At 37.9% G+C, this 20,531-nt stretch overlaps 2 protein-coding genes across 4 annotated transcripts in view; one reads left to right on the forward strand and one right to left on the reverse strand.

Moving 5' to 3' along the window:
- ANAPC10 (anaphase promoting complex subunit 10) overlaps positions 1–8,989 on the reverse strand; it is a 75,703-nt gene extending 66,714 nt beyond the window's left edge. For both annotated transcript variants that reach the window (XM_082652695.1, XM_082652694.1), the window contains exons 1-2: positions 8,893–8,989; positions 7,379–7,505 (exon numbers count right to left, since the gene is read on the reverse strand). In XM_082652695.1, the coding sequence (XP_082508821.1) occupies positions 7,379–7,493 (115 nt within the window). In that variant the 5' untranslated portion in view covers positions 7,494–7,505; positions 8,893–8,989. The remainder of the gene's footprint in view (positions 1–7,378; positions 7,506–8,892) is intronic.
- A 114-nt stretch (positions 8,990–9,103) lies between these two features.
- Positions 9,104–20,531, forward strand: part of ABCE1 (ATP binding cassette subfamily E member 1) — a 35,360-nt gene continuing 23,932 nt past the window's right edge. The window contains exons 1-8 of one of the 2 annotated variants that reach the window (XM_082653450.1): positions 9,133–9,236; positions 11,279–11,461; positions 14,708–14,841; positions 15,854–15,939; positions 18,484–18,581; positions 19,583–19,700; positions 20,063–20,200; positions 20,356–20,425. In XM_082653450.1, the coding sequence (XP_082509576.1) occupies positions 14,739–14,841; positions 15,854–15,939; positions 18,484–18,581; positions 19,583–19,700; positions 20,063–20,200; positions 20,356–20,425 (613 nt within the window). In that variant the 5' untranslated portion in view covers positions 9,133–9,236; positions 11,279–11,461; positions 14,708–14,738. Of the gene's footprint in view, positions 9,237–11,278; positions 11,462–14,707; positions 14,842–15,853; positions 15,940–18,483; positions 18,582–19,582; positions 19,701–20,062; positions 20,201–20,355; positions 20,426–20,531 lie in introns of both variants that reach the window. The other variant, XM_082653449.1, reaches the window with a different exon arrangement.

The raw sequence follows: 20,531 nt of genomic DNA on the forward strand, positions 1-20,531 counted from the left end.
GAAACTTCTGAAGCAGTCTAGGATACATGAAGCTAGAAAAAGGCACCATCCTCACTCAAACAACAAGAAAAGGCTAGATAAACTACAAACTCATAATTTTTCTTGAAAACATGAGTGCTTAAAATCACGCAGCAACCAAATATCCTGAAATCCAAGAAGGGTCAGCTCCCAGGTTAGGAGAGAAAGGATGGGCAGCCTGTCCCAACTGTGGTAGAGCATGGAAGGAAGGATCAGCGAGCAAATAAACATAGAAGGAGAAATCAGGTAGAATTTCAACAAATTGCTAAAGGCTAAGCATGGGCTATCATAAAAGTATAGCAGCCCTGGGAGTCACAAACACAAGGTGAACTCACTCTGACTCTCAGACTCTTTTCTAAGGGCCTCACTGTACACATTAGAGGACATTTTTTGGGGAAAGCAAGAGATTGGAAAGCCTACGTCAGTGGTACATGCCTGGAGGAGGGGACAGACTGCCACTGCAGGAAAAGCAAAAACCCCAACCGCACAGACCTATCCTTGCTGGGAGAAAAGTAAAAGAAAAAACACTCTACACTTGGGGAAGAAGCAGAAAACACTCCTTCCTCTGGGGATGGGGCAGAAAACTCTCTCCTAGGAAAGTCCAGAGTTTCACTATCATAGGTAGGAGGGACCAAAATGCTGAGAAAGTCCCAACCTGGAGGTCAGACATGCAAGGGCTGTCTAGGATTGAAGCTAGACCAGGAAAACAGAGAAGAAATCCTGCCTCTGATCCCCTGCACTGAGTTACAACCATCGCATTTTACTGCTGGAGGCAGGGCAAGAGGATGGAGAGAGACACCCTCTGAAGCACAGGGATACAGAGATAACTGAAAATGATTGTGGAGGAGGAACATTAAGAAAACTCCTCTGGCACAACAGCCCCGCCATAAGTACTGGGCATCTTTAGAGGAATTTGAAGCCTGTGATATTGAAAGTAACCATAATAAAACAAACAAACTCAAACCCAGCTCAATTCCTAACTAACACAACCCCCACTATAAAAGGCTGACAGAGGAAAACAGGTATGCATTTCAAAGTATAAATACCATTTTTCTCAGTATCTACTAATCTATATGTGATGTTTGGCATTCAGTAAACATTTATGACGCACAAACATGCAAGAGAAACAAATATTATCAAAAGATAAAGCAATCACTAGAAATAGACTCAGAGATGAACCAGATGTTGAAACTAACAAATGGGGACTTTAAATAGCTATGATTAATACGTTAAAGAATCTAGGGGAAAAGGTAGATGAAATGCAGGAAAAGACAGGGAATTTCAACATAGGAGAAAACTCCTTTAAGAGTCAAATGAAAAAGCCATAATAAAAAACACCATATCAGAGATGAAAGATTCCGTAGACAGAATCATTAGTAGACTCAATAATGCCAAAGAAAGAAGTAGTAGACTTGAAGCTAGGCCAATTAAAAAACCCCAAAGCAAAACACAAAGAGAAAAAAAAAGAAAAAACAAAAAATAGAGCACCTAAAAGCAAGGGGACAAATACCAAATGGTCTAGCAAATTAAATGGTCTAGCATATGTATAATTGGATTCCCAGAAGGATGAGGATGGGGCAAAAGAAATACTTGAAGAAATAATGGCCATGAATTTTCATAAAGTAATGCAAGACATTAAACCAGAAGATCCAAGAATCTCAGTGGATCTCAAGCAGGATTAAACACACACACACGCATACACGTGGACACATAATGTTTATATTGCTGAAAATTAACGATAAAATCTTAAAGCCAGCTAGGAAAAAAGCCACATTAACTACAGCAGACTTTTCTTCAGAAACTATGCAAGCCAGAAGATACAGAATGACATTTTTACAGTAGTAAAAGGAGAAACCTGCTAACCTAGAATTTCATGCAGGGAACATATATGACAGTAATAAAAGCAAAATGAAATTTTTTTCAACCAAACAGTGCTAGCAGACCTGCAACACAAAAAATGTAAAGAAAGTTCTTCAGACAGGAGGAATATGATACCAGACAGAAACCTGGATCTATTCAAAACAATAAAAAGTTCCCCAAATTGAAAACGTTAAAGTAAGCATAAAGTTTGTTTTTTAATCACTCCAAAATATAACTGATCTTTTAAAACAAAAATAGCAACAATATATTCTGGGGGTTTAAAATATGCAAAAATAAAATACATAACAAAAATGGCATAAAGCATGGGCATTAATTGGAAGTATACTGAAGGATTTGTATACCATATCTATAGTAGTATAATATTACTTGAAGGTAAACTGTGACAATTAAAGATGTACAGTGTAATCCTTAGGGCAATCCCTCAAAAATTTCAAAAAGGATGTATAACTAATGAGTCAATAGTGGAGATAAAACAGAATCATAAAAAATACTGAATTTATCCAAAATCAGGTTTAAAAAAGAGGGAATAAATGGACAAAACCCCCCAAATTCCAAGGTCGTAGTTTTAAATCTAATTACATCAGTAGGTACATTAGGTGTAAATGGTCTAAATACTCCCAATTATAAGATAAAGAATGTCAGACTGGATTTTAAAAAGTAAGACCCAATAATATGCTGTCTATAAGAAATCCACTTCAAATAAAAAGATATATACAGTTTAAAAGTAAAAGGAAGAACTTCTAGTTTCCGATGTGACATGTAAAGAGTTTGGACAATGTCACTCTCATCCTCACAACAACAACAAAAAAGCTGAACTAACTGAAAACCAATAATTTTTCTTAGGTCCCAAAGAGGTCACAGGGCAAACCACCACCCAAAAAACTGAAGAGAACAGAAAACAGAGAATCACATCTTACCAGGAGCAGAAACCACCACTAGAGTTAGCAACTGGTAGGAAAACTTAAAGAGTAATTGAGTAATTGTTCATTCACTAATTGCTAGAGACTGAGTACAGACTAGCTTGAGAGATTAAAAGCTCCTGGAAGCCCAGCCTTAGAGAGGACTCCACATTTTCATGAGTTTTACCTCTAGGAGCCCCACCAGGTTCTCTTCAGGGTAAAGATCAGAGAAAATTCTCCAGTGCTTCCTGCAGATAGAGGGGGAAAGTAATCTTTATGAAATAAACCAAAAGCATTTTCTTCCCCTTTAACAAAGGCCTGACTTAAAGGAAAACTGTTTTAGCAGAACCTAAGCAACATGGGTTTTACCAGAGCCTCACATGGGGGAGGGAAAATACCCAACTCCATCCCCCTCTAGCCTTCCTGTCTCATCTAAGTGGGGAAAGAAAAGTTGAGAAGTGCTTGTAAGGTCACAGCCATGAACACAGGCCCACTAAAAGACTGAGATCTAATCAAAGGATTATAGAACACTTCCATTCCCCCCATAACTTACCACCATATCAACAGGGCTCCAACATAATATCAGGAGGTTAAATTCAAAAAACTGCAAGTTTAGATGCCATTTAAGGAGTCTCTAGGGAAATCCAAAGATAACAAGGAGACAAAAACAAAGACACTAAAGAAATTTTAGCCTCTGAATCTTAACCTTTACCCATCAGGCAGAAAATCAGCAAGTATATGGTTGAACTGAACAGCACAGTCAATCAGCTAGATCAAACTGATATTTATAGATTACTTCATCCAATGACAGCAGAATACACAATTCTTCTCAAGTTCACATGCAACATTAACGAAAATGGACCACATTTTGGGCTATAAAACACAATAAAAACATTTAAAAGAATAGAAATCACACAAAGTGTGCTCCCAGACCACAGCAGAATTAAACTAGAAATCATTAACAGAAAGCACTGCTTTCTGAAATTTAGCATTTATAGCATGAACTACATATATATTAGAAAAGAAGAAAGCTCTAAAGTCAATAATCTAAGCATTCACCTTAGAAAACTAGAAAAAGAAAAGCAAATTAAATCCAAAACAAGCAGAAGAAAGAAATAATAAAAATCAAAGAAAAAAATCAATGAAACTAAAAACAGCAAATTAATAGAGAAAAATTACCAATACCACAAGCTGGTTCTTTGAAAAGGTCAATAAAATCAATAAACCTCTAACCAGGCTAACCAAGAAAAAAAGAAAGAAGACACAAATTACTAATATAAAAAATGAAAGAGGGGCCATCACTACTGATCCCATGGACAACAAAAAGGGTAATAAAGGAGTATTATAGACTTCATGCCCAAAAATTTGATAAATAAAATGGACCAATTCCTTGAAAGACACAATCTACCAAAACTCACACAAGAAGAAACAGATCATCTGAATAAGCCTATATCTATTACAAAAATTGAATAAAAAATTAATACCCTTCCAAAAGCAATCACCAGGCCTAGATGGTTTCACTGGTGACTTATGTCAAACTTTCAAGGAAGAAATAATACCTAGTCTGCATAATCTCTTCCAGAAAATAGAATCAGAGGGAATACTTTCTAACTGACTCTATAAAGGCAACATTACCCTAATAACAAAATCAGACAAAGACATCACAAGAAAGGTAAATTAAAGAACAATATCTCTCATGAACACAGATGCAAAAATTGTCAAGAAAATATTAGCAAATTGAATCCATGTATAAAAAGAATTATTTACCACAATCAATTGGAATTTATTCCAGGTATGCACAGCTGTTTCAACATTCTAAAATTAACTAATGTAATCCATCAAAACAAACAACAGGCTAAAGGAGAAAAACCACATGATCATATCATTAGATGTTGAGAAAACATTTGACAAATCCAACATCCATTCAAGACAAAATCTATTAGCAAACTAGAAATATAATGGAACTTCTTCAACTTTATATTATCTACAAAAAAACAACAGCTAACATCATATATAATAGTGAGAAAATAGAAGTTTTCCCACTATGATCAGGAATAAGGCAAGGATATCCCTTTTTGCCACTCCTATGCAACATCATGTTGCAAGTCTTAGCTAATGCAAAGGAAGAAATAAAAACAATAGAACCCAGCAATTCTACTTGTAAGTATTTACTCAAGAAAAATGAAAATATATGTCCACAAGAAAACCAGTACATGAATGTTTATAGCAGCTTCATCCATAATCACCAAATATTGGAAGCAACCTTATCTTAGTTAACTTAGCGCCTTAAAACACCAAACATGCATCACTTCACAATTTCTGTGGGATAGGAATTTGGGACCAGCTTGGTTGCGCAGCTTGGCTCTGGGACTCTCATGAGTTTGCGGTCAAGTTATCTGAAGTAATTATCTAAAAGCTTGACTAGAGCTGGAGAATCCATTCTAAGGTAGCTTACTCATTTGACTGTTGACAAAAGGCCTCAGTTCCCCACTGGCTATTGTCAGAAGGCCCTGTTTCTTTGCCACACCAACCTCTCCACAGGTCCCCTTGTTTCCTCACAAAATGGCAGCTGGCTTCCCCTAGAGTGCGTGATCCAAATAACAGCAAGGCAGAGCCACAATGTCTTTTATGATCTAGTCTCAGAAGTCACATACCATCATTTCTGCCATATTCTCCTCGTCCCAGAGACTAACCCAGACACAATGTGACAGAGATCATCAGAAGGGTACGAATACCAGGAAACAAGGATCACTGGGACCATCTGGGAAGCTGCTACCGTAAACCTAAATGTCCATTAACTGGTGAATAGGTAGACAAATTGTGGCACATCTGTACAGCGGAACAGTAATCAGCAATAAAAAGGAACCAACTCCTGATAGAACTATCACAAATGCATTATGCTAAGTGAAAGAAGCTGGACCCTAAGAGCTACATAAAGTATGATTACGTTTATATGGCATTCTGAAAAAGGCAAAACCAAAGGGACACAAAATGGATCAGAGGTTGTCAGGGGTTTAGGAGGGGGCAGAAGACTGACTACAAAGGGACATGAGGAAATTTCTTTGAATGATAGAAATATTCTTTATTTGTGATGTGTTTGTTAAAATTCATAGAACTATGGGACTTCCCTGGCAGTCCAGTGGTTAAGACTCCGTACTTCCACTGCAGGGGGCTTGGGTTCGATCCCTGGTCAGGGAATTAAGATCCCACATGCCACGTGGTGCGGCCAAAATAATAAATAAATAAATTAATTAATTAATTTTTTTTTTTTTTGGTCATACGCGGGCCTCTCACTGTTGTGGTCTCTCCCGTTGCGGAGCACAGGCTCCGGACGCGCAGGCTCAGCGGCCATGGCTCACGGGCCCAGCCGCTCCACAGCATGTGGGACCTTCCCGGACCGGGGCATGAACCCGTGTCCCCTGCATTGGCAGGCGGACTCTCAACCACTGTGCCACCAGGGAACCCCTAATTAATTAATTTTTAAAAATTAAAAACAAAAAAATTCATAGAACTATAAACACAAAAAGGGTGAGTTTTTCTGTATATCCCCAGCTACTCATAAAAAGAGAGAGAAAAGAATCTTAAGGGGAAACAGAAGAGGCTTGAGTGGGAAGACACTACAGGAGACAACATGTAAATAGTAGAAGTTTCTGAGGGAAAAGTGACTACCAAATCAATAACATTATCATTAACATTACTCAAGCTAAAAAACTTTCTCTGAGCTTGATTCTACAGACTGAAAATACTCATCAAATTATAGGTTAGACAGATGAGAAAAGGTACACATGTATCCTGGCACATCCTGGCAAAACTCTTGAAGTCTAAGAATAAACAGAAAAAGCTTAAATGCTGCCAGAAAGAAAGAACAAGTTACTTAGAAAGTGAGAGACAGGCATAGCCTTCTTAGTTGCAACATGACAAAAAAGAAAATGGTAAAACAGGATCCACAAATTTTTGAGAGAAAAGGACTGCCATCCAAGAATTCTATCCCAACCAAGAGTAAAATAAAGTTATTTGGGTATGTGTAATCACTCAGAAAATATATCAACCACTTATCCTATCCAGAGAAATAGCAAAAAAAAAAAAATGCTAACCAAATAACTGAATGATACCAGAGAGAGGGTAAAAATAGAATTTATGAGGGACTTCCCTGGTGGTCCAGTGGGTAAGACTCTATGGTCCCAATGCAGGGGGCCCAAGTTCGATCCCTGGTCAGGGAACTAGATGCTACATGCATGCTGTAACTGAAGAGTCCGCATACTACAACTAAGTCTGCATGCCACAACTAAAGATCCCGAGTGCCACAGCAATCACTGTACTGCAACTAAGACCCGGCACAGCCTAAGTAAATAAATAAATATTTAAAAAAAAAAAAGAGGGAGAGACCTTATGAGACATGTGCAGTTAAACTGAAGCAGACACTAGTAAAGCAATTGAGAAGATATATAACAAATGAAAATCCAATTAGATTTATTTTAGAATTAAAATAAAGCATCTTAACAGAAAGAATATTTAGTGCAGTGCACAAGAAAACTTTCAGCAGTTATTATGAACAGCATTTTTGTGTTGTTTTGTTTTACCTGGTTTGCAAGATGAGAGTGACCAAACAGCTTGTGACCCAATTTCCCGTACTGTTCCAGTCCTTTCCAACTGCTTAGGGTCAGCACCGGGAGGTGTCTTGTTTGGTGTGGTCATTTTAAAAATATTCTATGTAGGATAAAAAAAGTATCCACATTATACCCAGACCTGAGCATCTTTCTACAAAACATAAAAGTAAAAATTTAATAGCCAAATCGATCACTAATATATCCTGGATATTAATCATCTATTTCTCGAAAGCAGTTGACATAATCACTGTAATTAAAAACTCTTGGGAATTCAGTTTTTGTTTCTAAAATAGAACATATTATAACTTACAAGTTGTGCAAAGCAGCAGACTATAGTAGTCAAAGGGCACAGGATCAAGGTGTCAACTTCAGCCTCGCCTTGGGCTTTATTTCCTTTCCTGTCAAATGGGTTGATTTGATCTATACTCCTATAATGCTATGCAGTTGTATACCTCTATGAGTAAAAATTCCAATCCAAATGAAGTTTTTCCCTAGAAAACTCAGACTGAAATACTCTTATTCCAGGAATATGTAAATATTGGTCTACATTTTAAATTATCCGTTAAGTGATGCAGAGAAAAATCACATCTTCTCATTAGCTGTCAAAAGCTCCATTTATATGTGCTCTTACCATAGTACATAAAGTCAGAAAAATGCCTTTAAGGTCTAGAAGTGAATAACTGGCCTATTCTAAACCACAAGTTTACTTTATCTTTTGTTAATCTTGGTAGGCATATCCAAACGTGAAAAAAAAAATAGTGGATTGTGAACATGTAAAACTGCTTCGGTAGTGCAAAGTTACAGCTATTGAACATCGTTATACGTAAATGCTGTTGTAAACCTGTGCCAAAAGCTCTGTATACCATCTCCTTGACACCTCCTGAGTCAGATCTCAGTTGTTCCCTAATCTCCACACAAGCAGTTGATACTCTTTAAATAATAATAGACACTGGACTGCAAACTTTGGAAAGGCCTGAGGTTTAAACGCTCCATTAGCAATTTACTGAATAAATAAATGGATGAATGAATAGCTTCAATCGTAAAGTATTTGCCACCTGCAAGTTAAGTAAGGTCTGGGATGAGACGATTAAACCTGTGGCCACATTGCCAAATACCCAAAAATGTCAAATTGTCCAAAAAAATGGCCCATCTCTATTATTGGAGCAGAATTTAACTGCCGAACTTGGTACTGGACGCCACCAAGTGGATAAAGCACGGAACTCGGAGAAGAACGGGTTCGTGGCCACACCGTTCAGGAGCTGAGGCCAAGGAGAGAACGCCACCACGAGCAGTGTCTGGACCTGACTCCGTGGGTTCTGCTTGACACCTCTGCCCGAAGTGCGAGAATAGGCAGCGGCTAAGGATCCATTCCTGACCCACCAGCTTTGAGGAAATCGGGAGCGAAATAGGAGATTGACATTGGGGAAAAGAACCCGTCTGCTTAAGCTAGAACCATTCTCCACTTCGGGGAAAGCCCACGCACTTACAGCTCGCAGACCCGGCTTGCCGCCACTCAGGTTTTCAGGAACCGCTGCAGTTCCGCGCCACTCCCACTCAGCTTCCCAGGCCCGCCTCGCTTACCCAACAACGTCAATTGGGGTCGCAGCACAATGACGTCACTCTCCGCCGTCTCGCCCTACCTCCCTCCAGGGCTCCGCGCAGCGCGCCCTGTCGCGCACGCGCACTACCTCCCTGTGGCATGCGTGAGGCGGCGGCTGGGCACCGCCATTTTGGCCAGTGGCCGTAGGAACACGTTGTGTGGCTGAGAAGTGAAAGCAAGAACTGATTTGGCCTCTGCGTTCCCCTCCGCAAGGGGAATCTGTTTCTCCAGGTACGTGAATAGCCTGGAAGGGTTTGGCCTTTAGCTGTAGTCTGCCACGGTCTACACACCGTAGGGACGTTCTCCCAGAGCGTTTGGTTAGGCCTCAGGTGGCGGCGGTGGAGACGGCAGCGGCGCGTGGCAGCCGGCTTGAGCGAGACAGCTGGAACCGCCGGAGCGCGGGCGCCGCCGAGAGCTGGGGACGCCTCGCGCTTCCCTCCAGCTGACTCGGCACTCTGCCACTGCGGCCCGCCACCCCCGCCAGGGGACCCGAAGATGGCCTTAGCTGCCATCCCCTCAGCGGTCCAGCCTCCAGTCCCCCCTTTCCCCCGCTCCTGCCCTAGGGCTGAACCTTACAGCCGCCTTCAGAACGCAGAGCGTCCCCTACTACCCCCACTCTTCCCCTGGCACCTTTGGAAGCCTTTTCTTCCACCGTTTGGGGATTGTGGAATGAGTGAATTATCTTTGCCGCCATGAAGTCGAATCCTGCTTGTCCACTCCCCGTCTGTAGACATGATGGCCAGACGTCACTGTGCTCACAGCAGCGTGTACTCTGCTGTAACCAGGGTTAGCTCAAATAATCTCCCAGGTGAACGCCTTTAACATTTTGGGTGCACTTTTATAGCACTTTTCCCCTTGGTGACTTCTCCGTCTTCTCCTTTATCATATCTTAAACTCCTTGCGATCAGGTCTTTATTGAAAGGCCCTTTCCCTTCAGTGGGTCGTGCATTGTAGGAACGACGGCTAAAGCCGATTCCCACACCCCATAAACTACGCAAGCCCGTTTTCTCATTTTTTACGGTAAAATCGTAAGAGTGAGAAGTAGAACAGTGTGTTTTGTTTTGCTTGAGGGTTTTTCGCCTTCTCTTGCACAGGACTGCTTACTAGGCATTTATGACAGTGGTATGTGTGTTGCAGTCCTCGGTACCTTTGTCCCTGATACTGAGAATATTCATTCTATACCATTTGCTCGACGATAATGCTTTGTCAGTGTTAATCAAGGGCTCTTATCTGTATCTGAACCAAAGAGTGTTGTTTTTGTTTTAGTGAAAAGACTTGTTCTCCCCTATAAAAATTTTTTTTTAGGAAGAATATTTAATATAATTGCTGGGGTGGGGTAAGAAGAAAGCAGTTATTAATTTAGTGTCCCTTTTAATTGTCTTCAATTTAAGACTCTGAAGTCAGAGTTGTGCACCACTCCCAACTTATATGTTTTATAAAATTAATGACCTGCAATAGCATAGGTTAGAATATCTCACATGACATAAGCATCATTCGTTAACAGCAACCTTTCAAATGTTTGAACAGGGTGTTAAAATAATTTTGGTCTTAGACTGCAGATGGTTTCCATATCTCACTTCCTTTTTTCCTCTCAGCTGGAATAATGACAGTGAAGGTCATTGAGTACCTATTTTTTAAATAAGTTTTTGTATCTATCTATATATCTGTTTGTTTATTTATGGCGGAGTTGGGTCTTCGTTACTGCGCGGGCTTTCTCTAGTTGCGGCGAGCAGGGGCTACTCTTCGTTGCGGTGTGCAGGCTTCTCAATGTGGTGGCTTCCCTTGTTGTGGAGCACGGGCTCTAGGCACGCGGGCTTGAGTAGTTGCAGCATGCAGGCTCAGTAGTTGTGGCTCGCCGGCTTAGTTGCTCCGCAGCATGTGGGATCTTCCTGCACCAGAGATCGAACCTGTGTCCCCTGCATTGGCAGGGGAATTCTTAACCACTGCGCCAGCAGGGAAGTCCCTTGAGTACCTATTTTGAGCACAGTTTTCAGATTTGAAATACCTTCAAGGAGTCAGTTACTATAGGCTTCCCCTTCAAGCTTTCATGTGCTATGTCTTTCATTGAAAAAAAAAGGAGGGGCTCTTTCTTGCCAATTCTTGAAACTAACAGAAATTTAATTAATGATAGTGTTTACACTGTTAATTAACAGTTCTACAAAGAATCTGTATTCATTTTTCTTAAATGTATTATAATTTATCACTTTTTTTTTTTTTTTTTTTGCGGTACGCGGGCCTCTCACTGCTGTGGCCTCTCCCGCTGCGGAGCACAGGCTCCGGACGCGCAGGCCCAGCGGCCATGGCTCACGGGCCCAGCCGCTCCGCGGCATGTGGGATCCTCCCGGACCGGGGCACGAACCTGTGTCCCCTGCATCGGCAGGCGGACTCTCAACCACTGCGCCACCAGGGAAGCCCTTATCACTTTTTTATATAAATCAGCTTATTAACCATCTCTGGTAGGTTTTTATTTTATAAAAATCACCTTTTATAGTCATTTGGTTTTTTAAATGGTTTGAAATAGTAGGTGAAACATTTTAGTAGTTTGGCAGAAATAAACTTTAACGTAAGCAGTTTCATTGATAAATCAATGAAGATTTATCCCCTATAGGGGAATTCATCATGCTTATTCACCATAATTAATATGGTGTCCAGTTTTATTTTAATAGCTAACTAAAGAGTCTTCAGTTTCCAGGGAGTTGGCACTTCCAGAATGATAGCTTTTTTGTAGCAGTTCAAAAGTCATTTATTTTCTTCTTATTCTAATCTTTAGGAGGCCTGCCTGGACCAATTTCTAAAGGTTATAAAGGGGTAAAGTGAACCTATCAGCGTAACTGTTTATTACATAAAATTTTAGTCACCTTTTGGGTGACTTTTTTTTCCAATAATATACTTTAGTGGATAACTGTCACTGTAAAATATTGTTAACTTGCAAGACTCCTGAAGTTGTTATAACCTACAGGAAAATGATTTACTATGTCTAAATTCATTTTCTCATTTCATTCAGCGGAAATGTTTGAGCTCCTACTATGTGGTAGGCACTGGTCCAGCCACTGGGATAAACAGACAGACAAAAATTCCTGCACTCATGATGGAGTACCTTCTGCTTGGAGAGGGAAAAATATTGTCTGTGTGTAGAGAGAAAATATATAAATGCATATATATATATACATACACACAGTAAACGTGTACATATACCATATATACACATATATATGAAATATATACTATGTCATATAGTAGAAAGAGCTAAGGAGAAGAATAAAACAAGAGAGTTTTATATTTTTTGGTAATATAGCTAGAGAAGGCTCACTGAGAATAAACATTAAAGACTTGAAGGAGTGAGCCATGTGACTCACTAGGGGAAATAGCATTATAGGCAGAGGGAGCAGAAAGGCCAAGACCCTGAAGCAAAGATTGACAACCATTTGCTTTAGCCATGTGAAAAACAGTGATAACCTGACAAGTTGTTTTGATAGAATGATGGGCACTAAAGGCTGGAATGGATTCCAGAGAAAATACCTAGAAAGAAATTTGAAACACTGACTATAGGCAACTCTTTTACGTAGTCTCGCTATAAAAGGAAGGAGAAATGAAGCAATGGAGGAAGATGGGGTCAGATAATGTAGTGTTTGAATGCTGATGGGAATAAGCCAGTGGAAAGAATAGTTGATGATGTGAAAGACATGAGAGAGAATTGTTGGAACATTCTCCTTAGCAGATATCTTTTAGTTTGCAAAGGGACTTAGCTATGGAAATACATAGTATGGTTGCTGGTTGGCATAGTTTCACTTGAGATGATACTAGTCAACATGGTTTTGTTTTTTCTCTTCCCATTTTCTGCTGCATGTGTGCAGGTGAAGAGTTGTGCTTAACCAGGATTATAGATGGGGGTGTAAGTGATTGACAACGGAATTTTAGGTGGGTACAGAGATACAAAGATACAAAAGGCTGAAGGACAGTGGAAATGTGGTAGAATTGAGAGATAATGTTAGGTCTGAGGAATGGGGGAGTTCAAGGGGTTGTTGGATTGTTGTGTATGAGAGAGGTGAACTGAAAAGATAGGGATGGTGGTTGGAGAATGGGGTATTTGAAAGGTAGGTTATGGAGAAAACGCAGTTATTTGTAATGACAAGGTGAAGGATTTGACCAAAGGAATGAGTGGCTATGGTAGGGTGAAAGACAAGATCACTAGAGGAGAGAGGTTAATGAACTGAGGTGACAGGCTGTTAATAGAAGGATCATCTATGAACATATTAAAATCACCAAGAGTTATGACAAGAGTTGTTAGAGTGAACATTAGCTAAGGGCCGAAATTTCAAAGAATGGGACGGAGTGATCTGATGGTTGGTAAATGACTAAAGCGGGTGGATGACCTAAGAGGCAAAAGTGGCTGTTTTTAGTGAGGAGAGAGAATCGTCTGGGAGCGGTACTGAGGAGCAAGATCTTTTATTCCCCTCCAAGCCTAATGATATTGAGGGGTTATGAGAAGGACTGGAGAGTTCTATAAGAGGAAGCAGTCTGTCAAGAAAAATCTAGATAGAGGATCACAGTCATTGATAGAAAAAGCCAACGGAATGTCTTTGTTGGTCAATAATCTTTTGGCTTCAGGTTCTTTCATTACATATTGGAATAAACTGGAGTAGTAAGGCACTTTTTCGAATTACTTACTTTAATCACATTCTAAGAAAATTAATGTCAATCACTAAGCCCAATATTATAAAAGATTAAGTTAACTTTGACCTCAACTACATAATTGATGGTGCTGTTAAATATCAAGACTTTAAAAAGCTCCAAAAGTGAGTATATACATATAGTTACTTGGTCTCCTTTTCATTTCAGTGCCGTTAACATAAAATTCATCATGGCCATATTGTAAATTCCCAGGTAAAGCAGTTTTTACTTTTTCCAGTTGACCAACATGATGGTTACACCCTTAATAATCATTTGCCATTTCCATCAGTAGTGCATTGTAGTCAGATGGCTAAGCCATGAAGTGATGCTTAGTTTGAGGGAGGAAGTAACACCTTTATCATATGTATGTTTTCATGTCAAGTCTTACTATTCTGTTTCATTGGTCTGTGTTCATACACTGGTATCAGCATCGATTTCTGAGGCCTTATATCATTTTTTTCATAGGTCAAGTGTAGGTTCCCTCTTCCCCCTTGCTCTTTTCCATTTTCCTGGCTATTAATACTTTTCTTTTTGTATAAGAGCTTTAGATTTGATTTGTCTGATTCAGTTTTTTTTTTTCTCCTTGAGATTGGATTAAATATATAAATTCAGGGAAGGTTGAAATCTCTGATATTGATTATTCTTTATTGTGAAAACTGAGACAGCATGTCATTCTACTTGTTCAGGTCTTTTGTGTCTTTCATTGGTATTTTGAAAGTTTCCGCACATGTGTATATATATCTTGTTAAGTTGATCCCTAGATCTTTTCTTTTTTCTGACTGTTGAAAGTGGTATTTTTTCCTTCATTATATAAATCTTCTGATGAATGGACTATATGTAAAATTTTGTTTTTCCAGCCTTACCAAATTATTTTATTGCTTTTACTAGTTTTTTTTAAACTAGTTCCAGGTATTAATATCTGGATATAGTGATAACTTATCTCCTCCTGTCTAACTTTTTATGCCTGTGACTTATTTCTCTTAACTAATTGCATTGACTATGCCATAATTTTGTTAATTTTTCTTTAATAGAGGAACTGGATATTGTTACTTCCTTAGAATTATGGCGGATAAATTAACAAGAATTGCTATCGTCAACCATGACAAATGTAAACCTAAGAAGTGTCGGCAGGAGTGCAAAAAGAGTTGCCCTGTGGTTCGAATGGGTAAGCTGTTCTGTGGATCATTTAAGGATAAGAGAAGGTTTTAAAAGGAATACACTGTCTTTATGGTTCTCTAGGCTTTAGTATATACTTTTCTCCCCCGTTAGTTTCTTTAAAATGTAAAAATAAGACCAGATTTTGTTCTAAATTTCTTTTAATGCTTTGTGACTAAATGATCCTGTTTAAGTTCATTGAACACAAAATCAAACCAGAGTTCAAATTACTGAGATTCTTACTGTCCTACAAAATCCTATGGTTACTTTAAGTCATGAAGAAAGGACTGCCAAGATGTTTGTATTGATATTTGATAGTATTCTCCTTAAAAAAAAAAAAAAAAAAAAAAGCTTAATATGAATGACTATTCATGAGGTTTTGCTATATTTTCAAGAGTAAATAAATTTACGACCATTCAGAATTGATGACTTGTTGGTCGTCTTTAAGGGCTAAACTAAATAATTTTTACTTTAAATATACTAGTGAGGTATAAGCTTACTAAATCTTAAAAGGAAATTTAGATGTCATGTGTTACAGTCTACCGTGCTATTCAGAAATTCCGTTATTAATATCCCTAATGCCAGGTTTAATTTTGTTTGTGTATTAGATGTCCACATACCTTTGGGGAGCTTCCCTGATTTAGCTAACGTATTTCATTCCCTTATCTGGTGTACATTACCATTTTCAAGGCATATTTTATGGATTATATATTCAGGTCAGTCAGCTTAAAAGTAAAGCTGTTTTAGAATCTGCTGTATTTTTATTAGCATATTTTCTTCCCGTAGTAGATTAAACAAATAAGCATATTAGAGTCATCTCTGCCTTGCCTGACAAGAGTATTCATATAAGTAGTTAAGTTCAGTAATCTATCCAAAGCACTGATTTATATTTCTTTCTGTGGCCTTTCTTTTTGAAAACTTGATTCTGTATGGAAATTTGGAACCAGAATTGCTGAAATAACAGTGTTCAGAAAATTAGAACATCAGAAGAAATGACTTAATTCTATCTTTTCCTTTGCCAGGAAAATTATGCATAGAGGTTGTCCCCCAGAGCAAAATAGCATGGATTTCTGAAACTCTTTGTATTGGTTGTGGTATTTGTATTAAAGTAAGTGATATTTTATTTATTGGATCAAATTTGTAACCTAAAAATGAAATCTAAAACTTCTGAGTACATTATAACTATTTTTAGAGCCAAATGTAAAACATTGAATAAAGAATACAAATTCAGAAAAATAGTCTTCTTATATCAATATTATTATTGCTTTTTCAATTAATTAACCACCCCACTTAACAGTTATCCTTAAAAAATAATAATAAAAGTTATGCAAACTTCGTAAAGCCATTTCCAACCAAAATTAATTTTTTTTCACCCTTTTATGAGAAGGACATTCTCCAAGTCTTTACCAGAACTTTTTTGAAATATAAAAAATATGAGTCATATTACATACATTTTTTTCAAGTCTGTGTTTAATTTTATTTTTTAAATTTATTTATTTATTTATTTGGCTGTGCCGGGTCTTAGTTGTGGCTCAAGGGCTCCTTAGTTGTGGCATGCAAACTCTTAGTTGTGGCATGCACGTGGGGTCCGGTTCCCTGGCCAGGGAACGAACCTGGGCCTCCTGCATTGGGAGCGCAGAGTCTTAACCGCTGCGCCACCAGGGAAGTCCCTGTGTTTAATTTAAAATTCACACTTTTTTTTTTTTTTTTTGCGGTACACAGGCCTCTCACTGTTGTGGCCTCTCCCGTTGCGGAGCACAGGCTCCGGACATGCAGGCTCAGCAGCCATGGCTCACGGGCCCAGCCGCTCTGCGGCATGTGGGATCTTCCTGGACCGGGGCATGAACCTGTGTCCCCTGCTCGGCAGGTGGACTCTCAACCACTGCGCCACCAGGGAAGCCCCTAAATTCACACTTTTAAATAAAAATGGACACAGCCAAAAATTTTTTTAATTTAACCTAATCCTTAAGTACTGCTTTTGCTGTGTTATACATTCTTCTATTGTTGGATTTATCCCAATAGTGTAATTTTTCAAAATACCTCAGTTTTTGTTATACTGAATGGTTTGAATAGGGTATTTTACTAAAGAATGATGGATTTCCAACTTTAGTTCATAAAAGATATTTAGGAGCCAGTGTATAAAGTTCTTAAATTATTTTTATTTACAGATAATATATTTTAGAAAGGAGATTTCCCAAAATATGGATACCATCTGTTATTTTTTCTAATAAGGTTTGTGTATTTTACATTGGTTTCTGAATCCTCGGTTAAGTATCCAGAAGTACCAGGCTTGGTACCTGAAAGCGTTTTTTTCTTGTTTTTAAAATACAAGCAGGAGATATTTCTTCCAGCAAATACTTACTAATCTTTTATTATTTGCCTGCCAGTGTTTTGGGTGGTGGAAATCTTATTTTGAACAGTATATTCGATTTTATTTTCTTTCCTCACTGCTATAAAAAAATGAGATTCCAGAATTTGGGGTATGCAATTCAGTGGCTGAAAAGAAACTGATGTGATGAATTGTTTGCGGGGGGCGGGTAGTGTATACCCCCTGAACACTAAGATACTTGTAATGCACCACATATATGAGCAATGTGGCTATTTTTTTCTTTGTAGATTAAGAGAAGTTTAAATTACTTGCAGCCTGTAAGCATTTTATGTACATTGATGGAGTAATAGAGGATTCTGTAAATGGAGGTAATTCCGTTTGCAGAAAAAATCTCGTGTAAAGAATTAATAATTTTTTTTAGAGGTTGGTGATTATTTTGCTAGAAAACAAACAAAGAGTGTTGTTTTTTAAGCCTCTGTGTTCTTGTAACTTAGGAAATGGGAATTCCCTGAAATCTTTATATACAGAGACTTGAATTAGTCCCCTGAGCTCATTCAACAGTTCTGCTGAACAGATTTCTAATCTGAGGTTATACTCTTTGGTTGTACCTTTATAGTCATCTGTACTGCTGAGAAATTTTTCTAGCCACGTTACCACTCTTAAATCACCTTCCAGTTCTTGCCATTCTTGTTCCTTGGGCATTTATCTGATTGATTGTCACTTATTGTTTGAATAAGTTTTTCTATGAGGTTTTTTATGTGAATTTTCTCAATTGGAATATGAAGTATCTTTTTCATATGGGATGGTTACAAATCACAATGGAAAGACGTTAGTCCTTGCTCTGTGCAAATACTATGCTAGCTGTTGTTGGGACATAAGTAGACCAAGAAAGGTACAATCCATGACCTTAAAGGACTTTACAAGGTAGAAATGGAAGCATACAGAGACAGGGAAAAGAAGATAAGGGGAAGGCGTTTCTCATTGACTGAATATGGAACTGTATGCTTAATAACCGTGTTTTATCTTGCTCTTAACCTTCTCATACAAAAGCCTCCAGTTCTCTAAGGTTTTGCAGTAAGTATTAAACACATTAAATGTCCAGGATTATACCAGTCACTAGGGGGAATGCAGAATTATTAGATATGATTCTTGCCTTCAAGGAACTTAACTTTCTTAAGCAAAGGATAGGAAATGAAACAATACTTTACGTCTATGTGAAACTCCCACTTTTGGAAGATAAATTATAAAAATTTCTTCATCTGTTCATTTTAGTCATGCCTATATTTCTAAGAATTAACAGAAAACTAATTCTTTAAATAACAGAAGTGCCCCTTTGGTGCCTTATCAATTGTCAATTTACCAAGCAACTTGGAAAAAGAAACAACACATCGATACTGTGCCAACGCCTTCAAGCTTCACAGGTATATTTCCAAGTCAACATTCTTCTTTATTTCAGTCAAGAGTAAATCCATTTGGAATTTTCAGAGAAATAACAAAAATGGAAAAAAAGTGGTATTAACTTTTACATCCACTAAAGCAAAATACAGTATTATAACATCATGCAGAATCATACTGTATATGTCAGTGGTTCATTCTAGCTAACATTAAAATTACCTGAGGGTCTTTTTAAAACTACTAATGCCCAGGTAATTTCAGCCCAGTTGAATTACATCTTATCTCTGGATGTACAGTCTGGACTTAGTAAGTTGAAAAGGCTCCCAGTGATTCTAATACACAGTTGGGGGTGAGAATCACTGTTGTTAATAATATCCTTATCCCCAGAATACTTTTAAGGGAACTCATCTTGATTTTATTTATCTATTAATCTTGTAATCTACAGAGAATATTACTCTGGACTTCGACATATATTGTTAATGACGCATTCTTTGAGGTTTTTAATCTGCTGAACACTAATATTTTGAATCTAGGAGTCTAGATTTAACTAATAAAAGGGTATTTCTCAACCTGCCAGCTTTAAGGGGCCTACTGCAGCAGGGAGAATGAGTGGAATACTTCTGGTTGATGTGGCACTTCTCTCCTTGTAAGTAAATGGCAGGCCAAAATAAAGAAAGACAGTGTGAGGTTGCACCTGCTGTGCAATTTTCTACCAAACCATTTTATTATACATTAAAACTGAGCCTTATCTGGAAAGAAAAATTGTTACTTTAGAATAGACTTTGAGTGAAAGTTGAATAAATAAAATTTGGAGTAATGTTAGTCATGGATGCATTCCTAACAACAGTTTAAGTTAATCTTGGCTGCTGTTTTTTCCTAATAGCCAGTAATATCTGGCATATATCTCTTTTGTCTTATTAATGAATGTGTGTGGAGTGCAAGCGCATTAAAATACATCATTCTGGTATTACGTCACTTTTTCTACATAAGTCTGAGTTGTCTTATTATTTTTGTACACTTATGACAGGTTGCCCATTCCTCGTCCAGGTGAAGTTTTGGGATTAGTTGGAACTAATGGTATTGGAAAGTCAACTGCTTTAAAAATTTTAGCAGGAAAGCAAAAGCCAAACCTTGGAAAATATGATGTATGTATTACCACCTTATAAAAATGAATATCTTGGTTCAGTTTTATGAGGCTATGAAGGAGAGAGTATGTGTGATTTTATTTTTTAATGTTCTTATTTTCAAGATTATTTGTGGAATTAATGCTGAGAAACTATAAATGAAACTCCTTTTTAGGTAAAATCTGTTAATGCTGCTTAATTGATAATTCTGAGCTTTCATAAACTGTTATGAGTTGGTGTTTTCTTGATTTGAAATTAAATCCACCTGTAATATTATCTTAGAAGCAGAGGTATTCTGTTTGGATATGTGTTCTATTTTGTATAACATTCATCCTCTTTGCAACTGTATTATTAAATTCAGGTAATTATACATATATTTCTAGGACCCACCTGATTGGCAAGAAATTTTGACTTACTTCCGTGGATCTGAATTGCAGAATTACTTTACCAAGATTCTTGAAGATGACCTAAAAGCCATTATCAAACCTCAGTATGTAGACCAGATTCCCAAGGCTGCAAAGGTCAGTTGCTTTTTAGGAGAAATTTAGTGGGTATTACAGATATTGGTGGACATATAAAAGATAAAGTAAACTTGTTTTATTTTGTGACTCTTTTTAATAGTGAGGGAATTTTAGTATTGAAGGAAAATAATACTATTTCTGATATATTATGGCAGGGGACAGTGGGGTGTATTTTGGACCGAAAAGATGAAACAAAGACACAAGCAATTGTATGTCAGCAGCTCGGTAAGTGTTTATTTTGTGTATGTGTTTTAATAGGCCCTGAACTTAACTCATAAAGATAGGTATCTTTATATGGATTACTGAAATGGAAAAAATCTCTAGTAGTTGT

This window comes from Grampus griseus, assembly GCF_964374135.1.
Source record: "Grampus griseus genome assembly, chromosome: 4".
In the NCBI taxonomy this organism is placed as follows: Eukaryota; Metazoa; Chordata; class Mammalia; order Artiodactyla; family Delphinidae; genus Grampus; species Grampus griseus.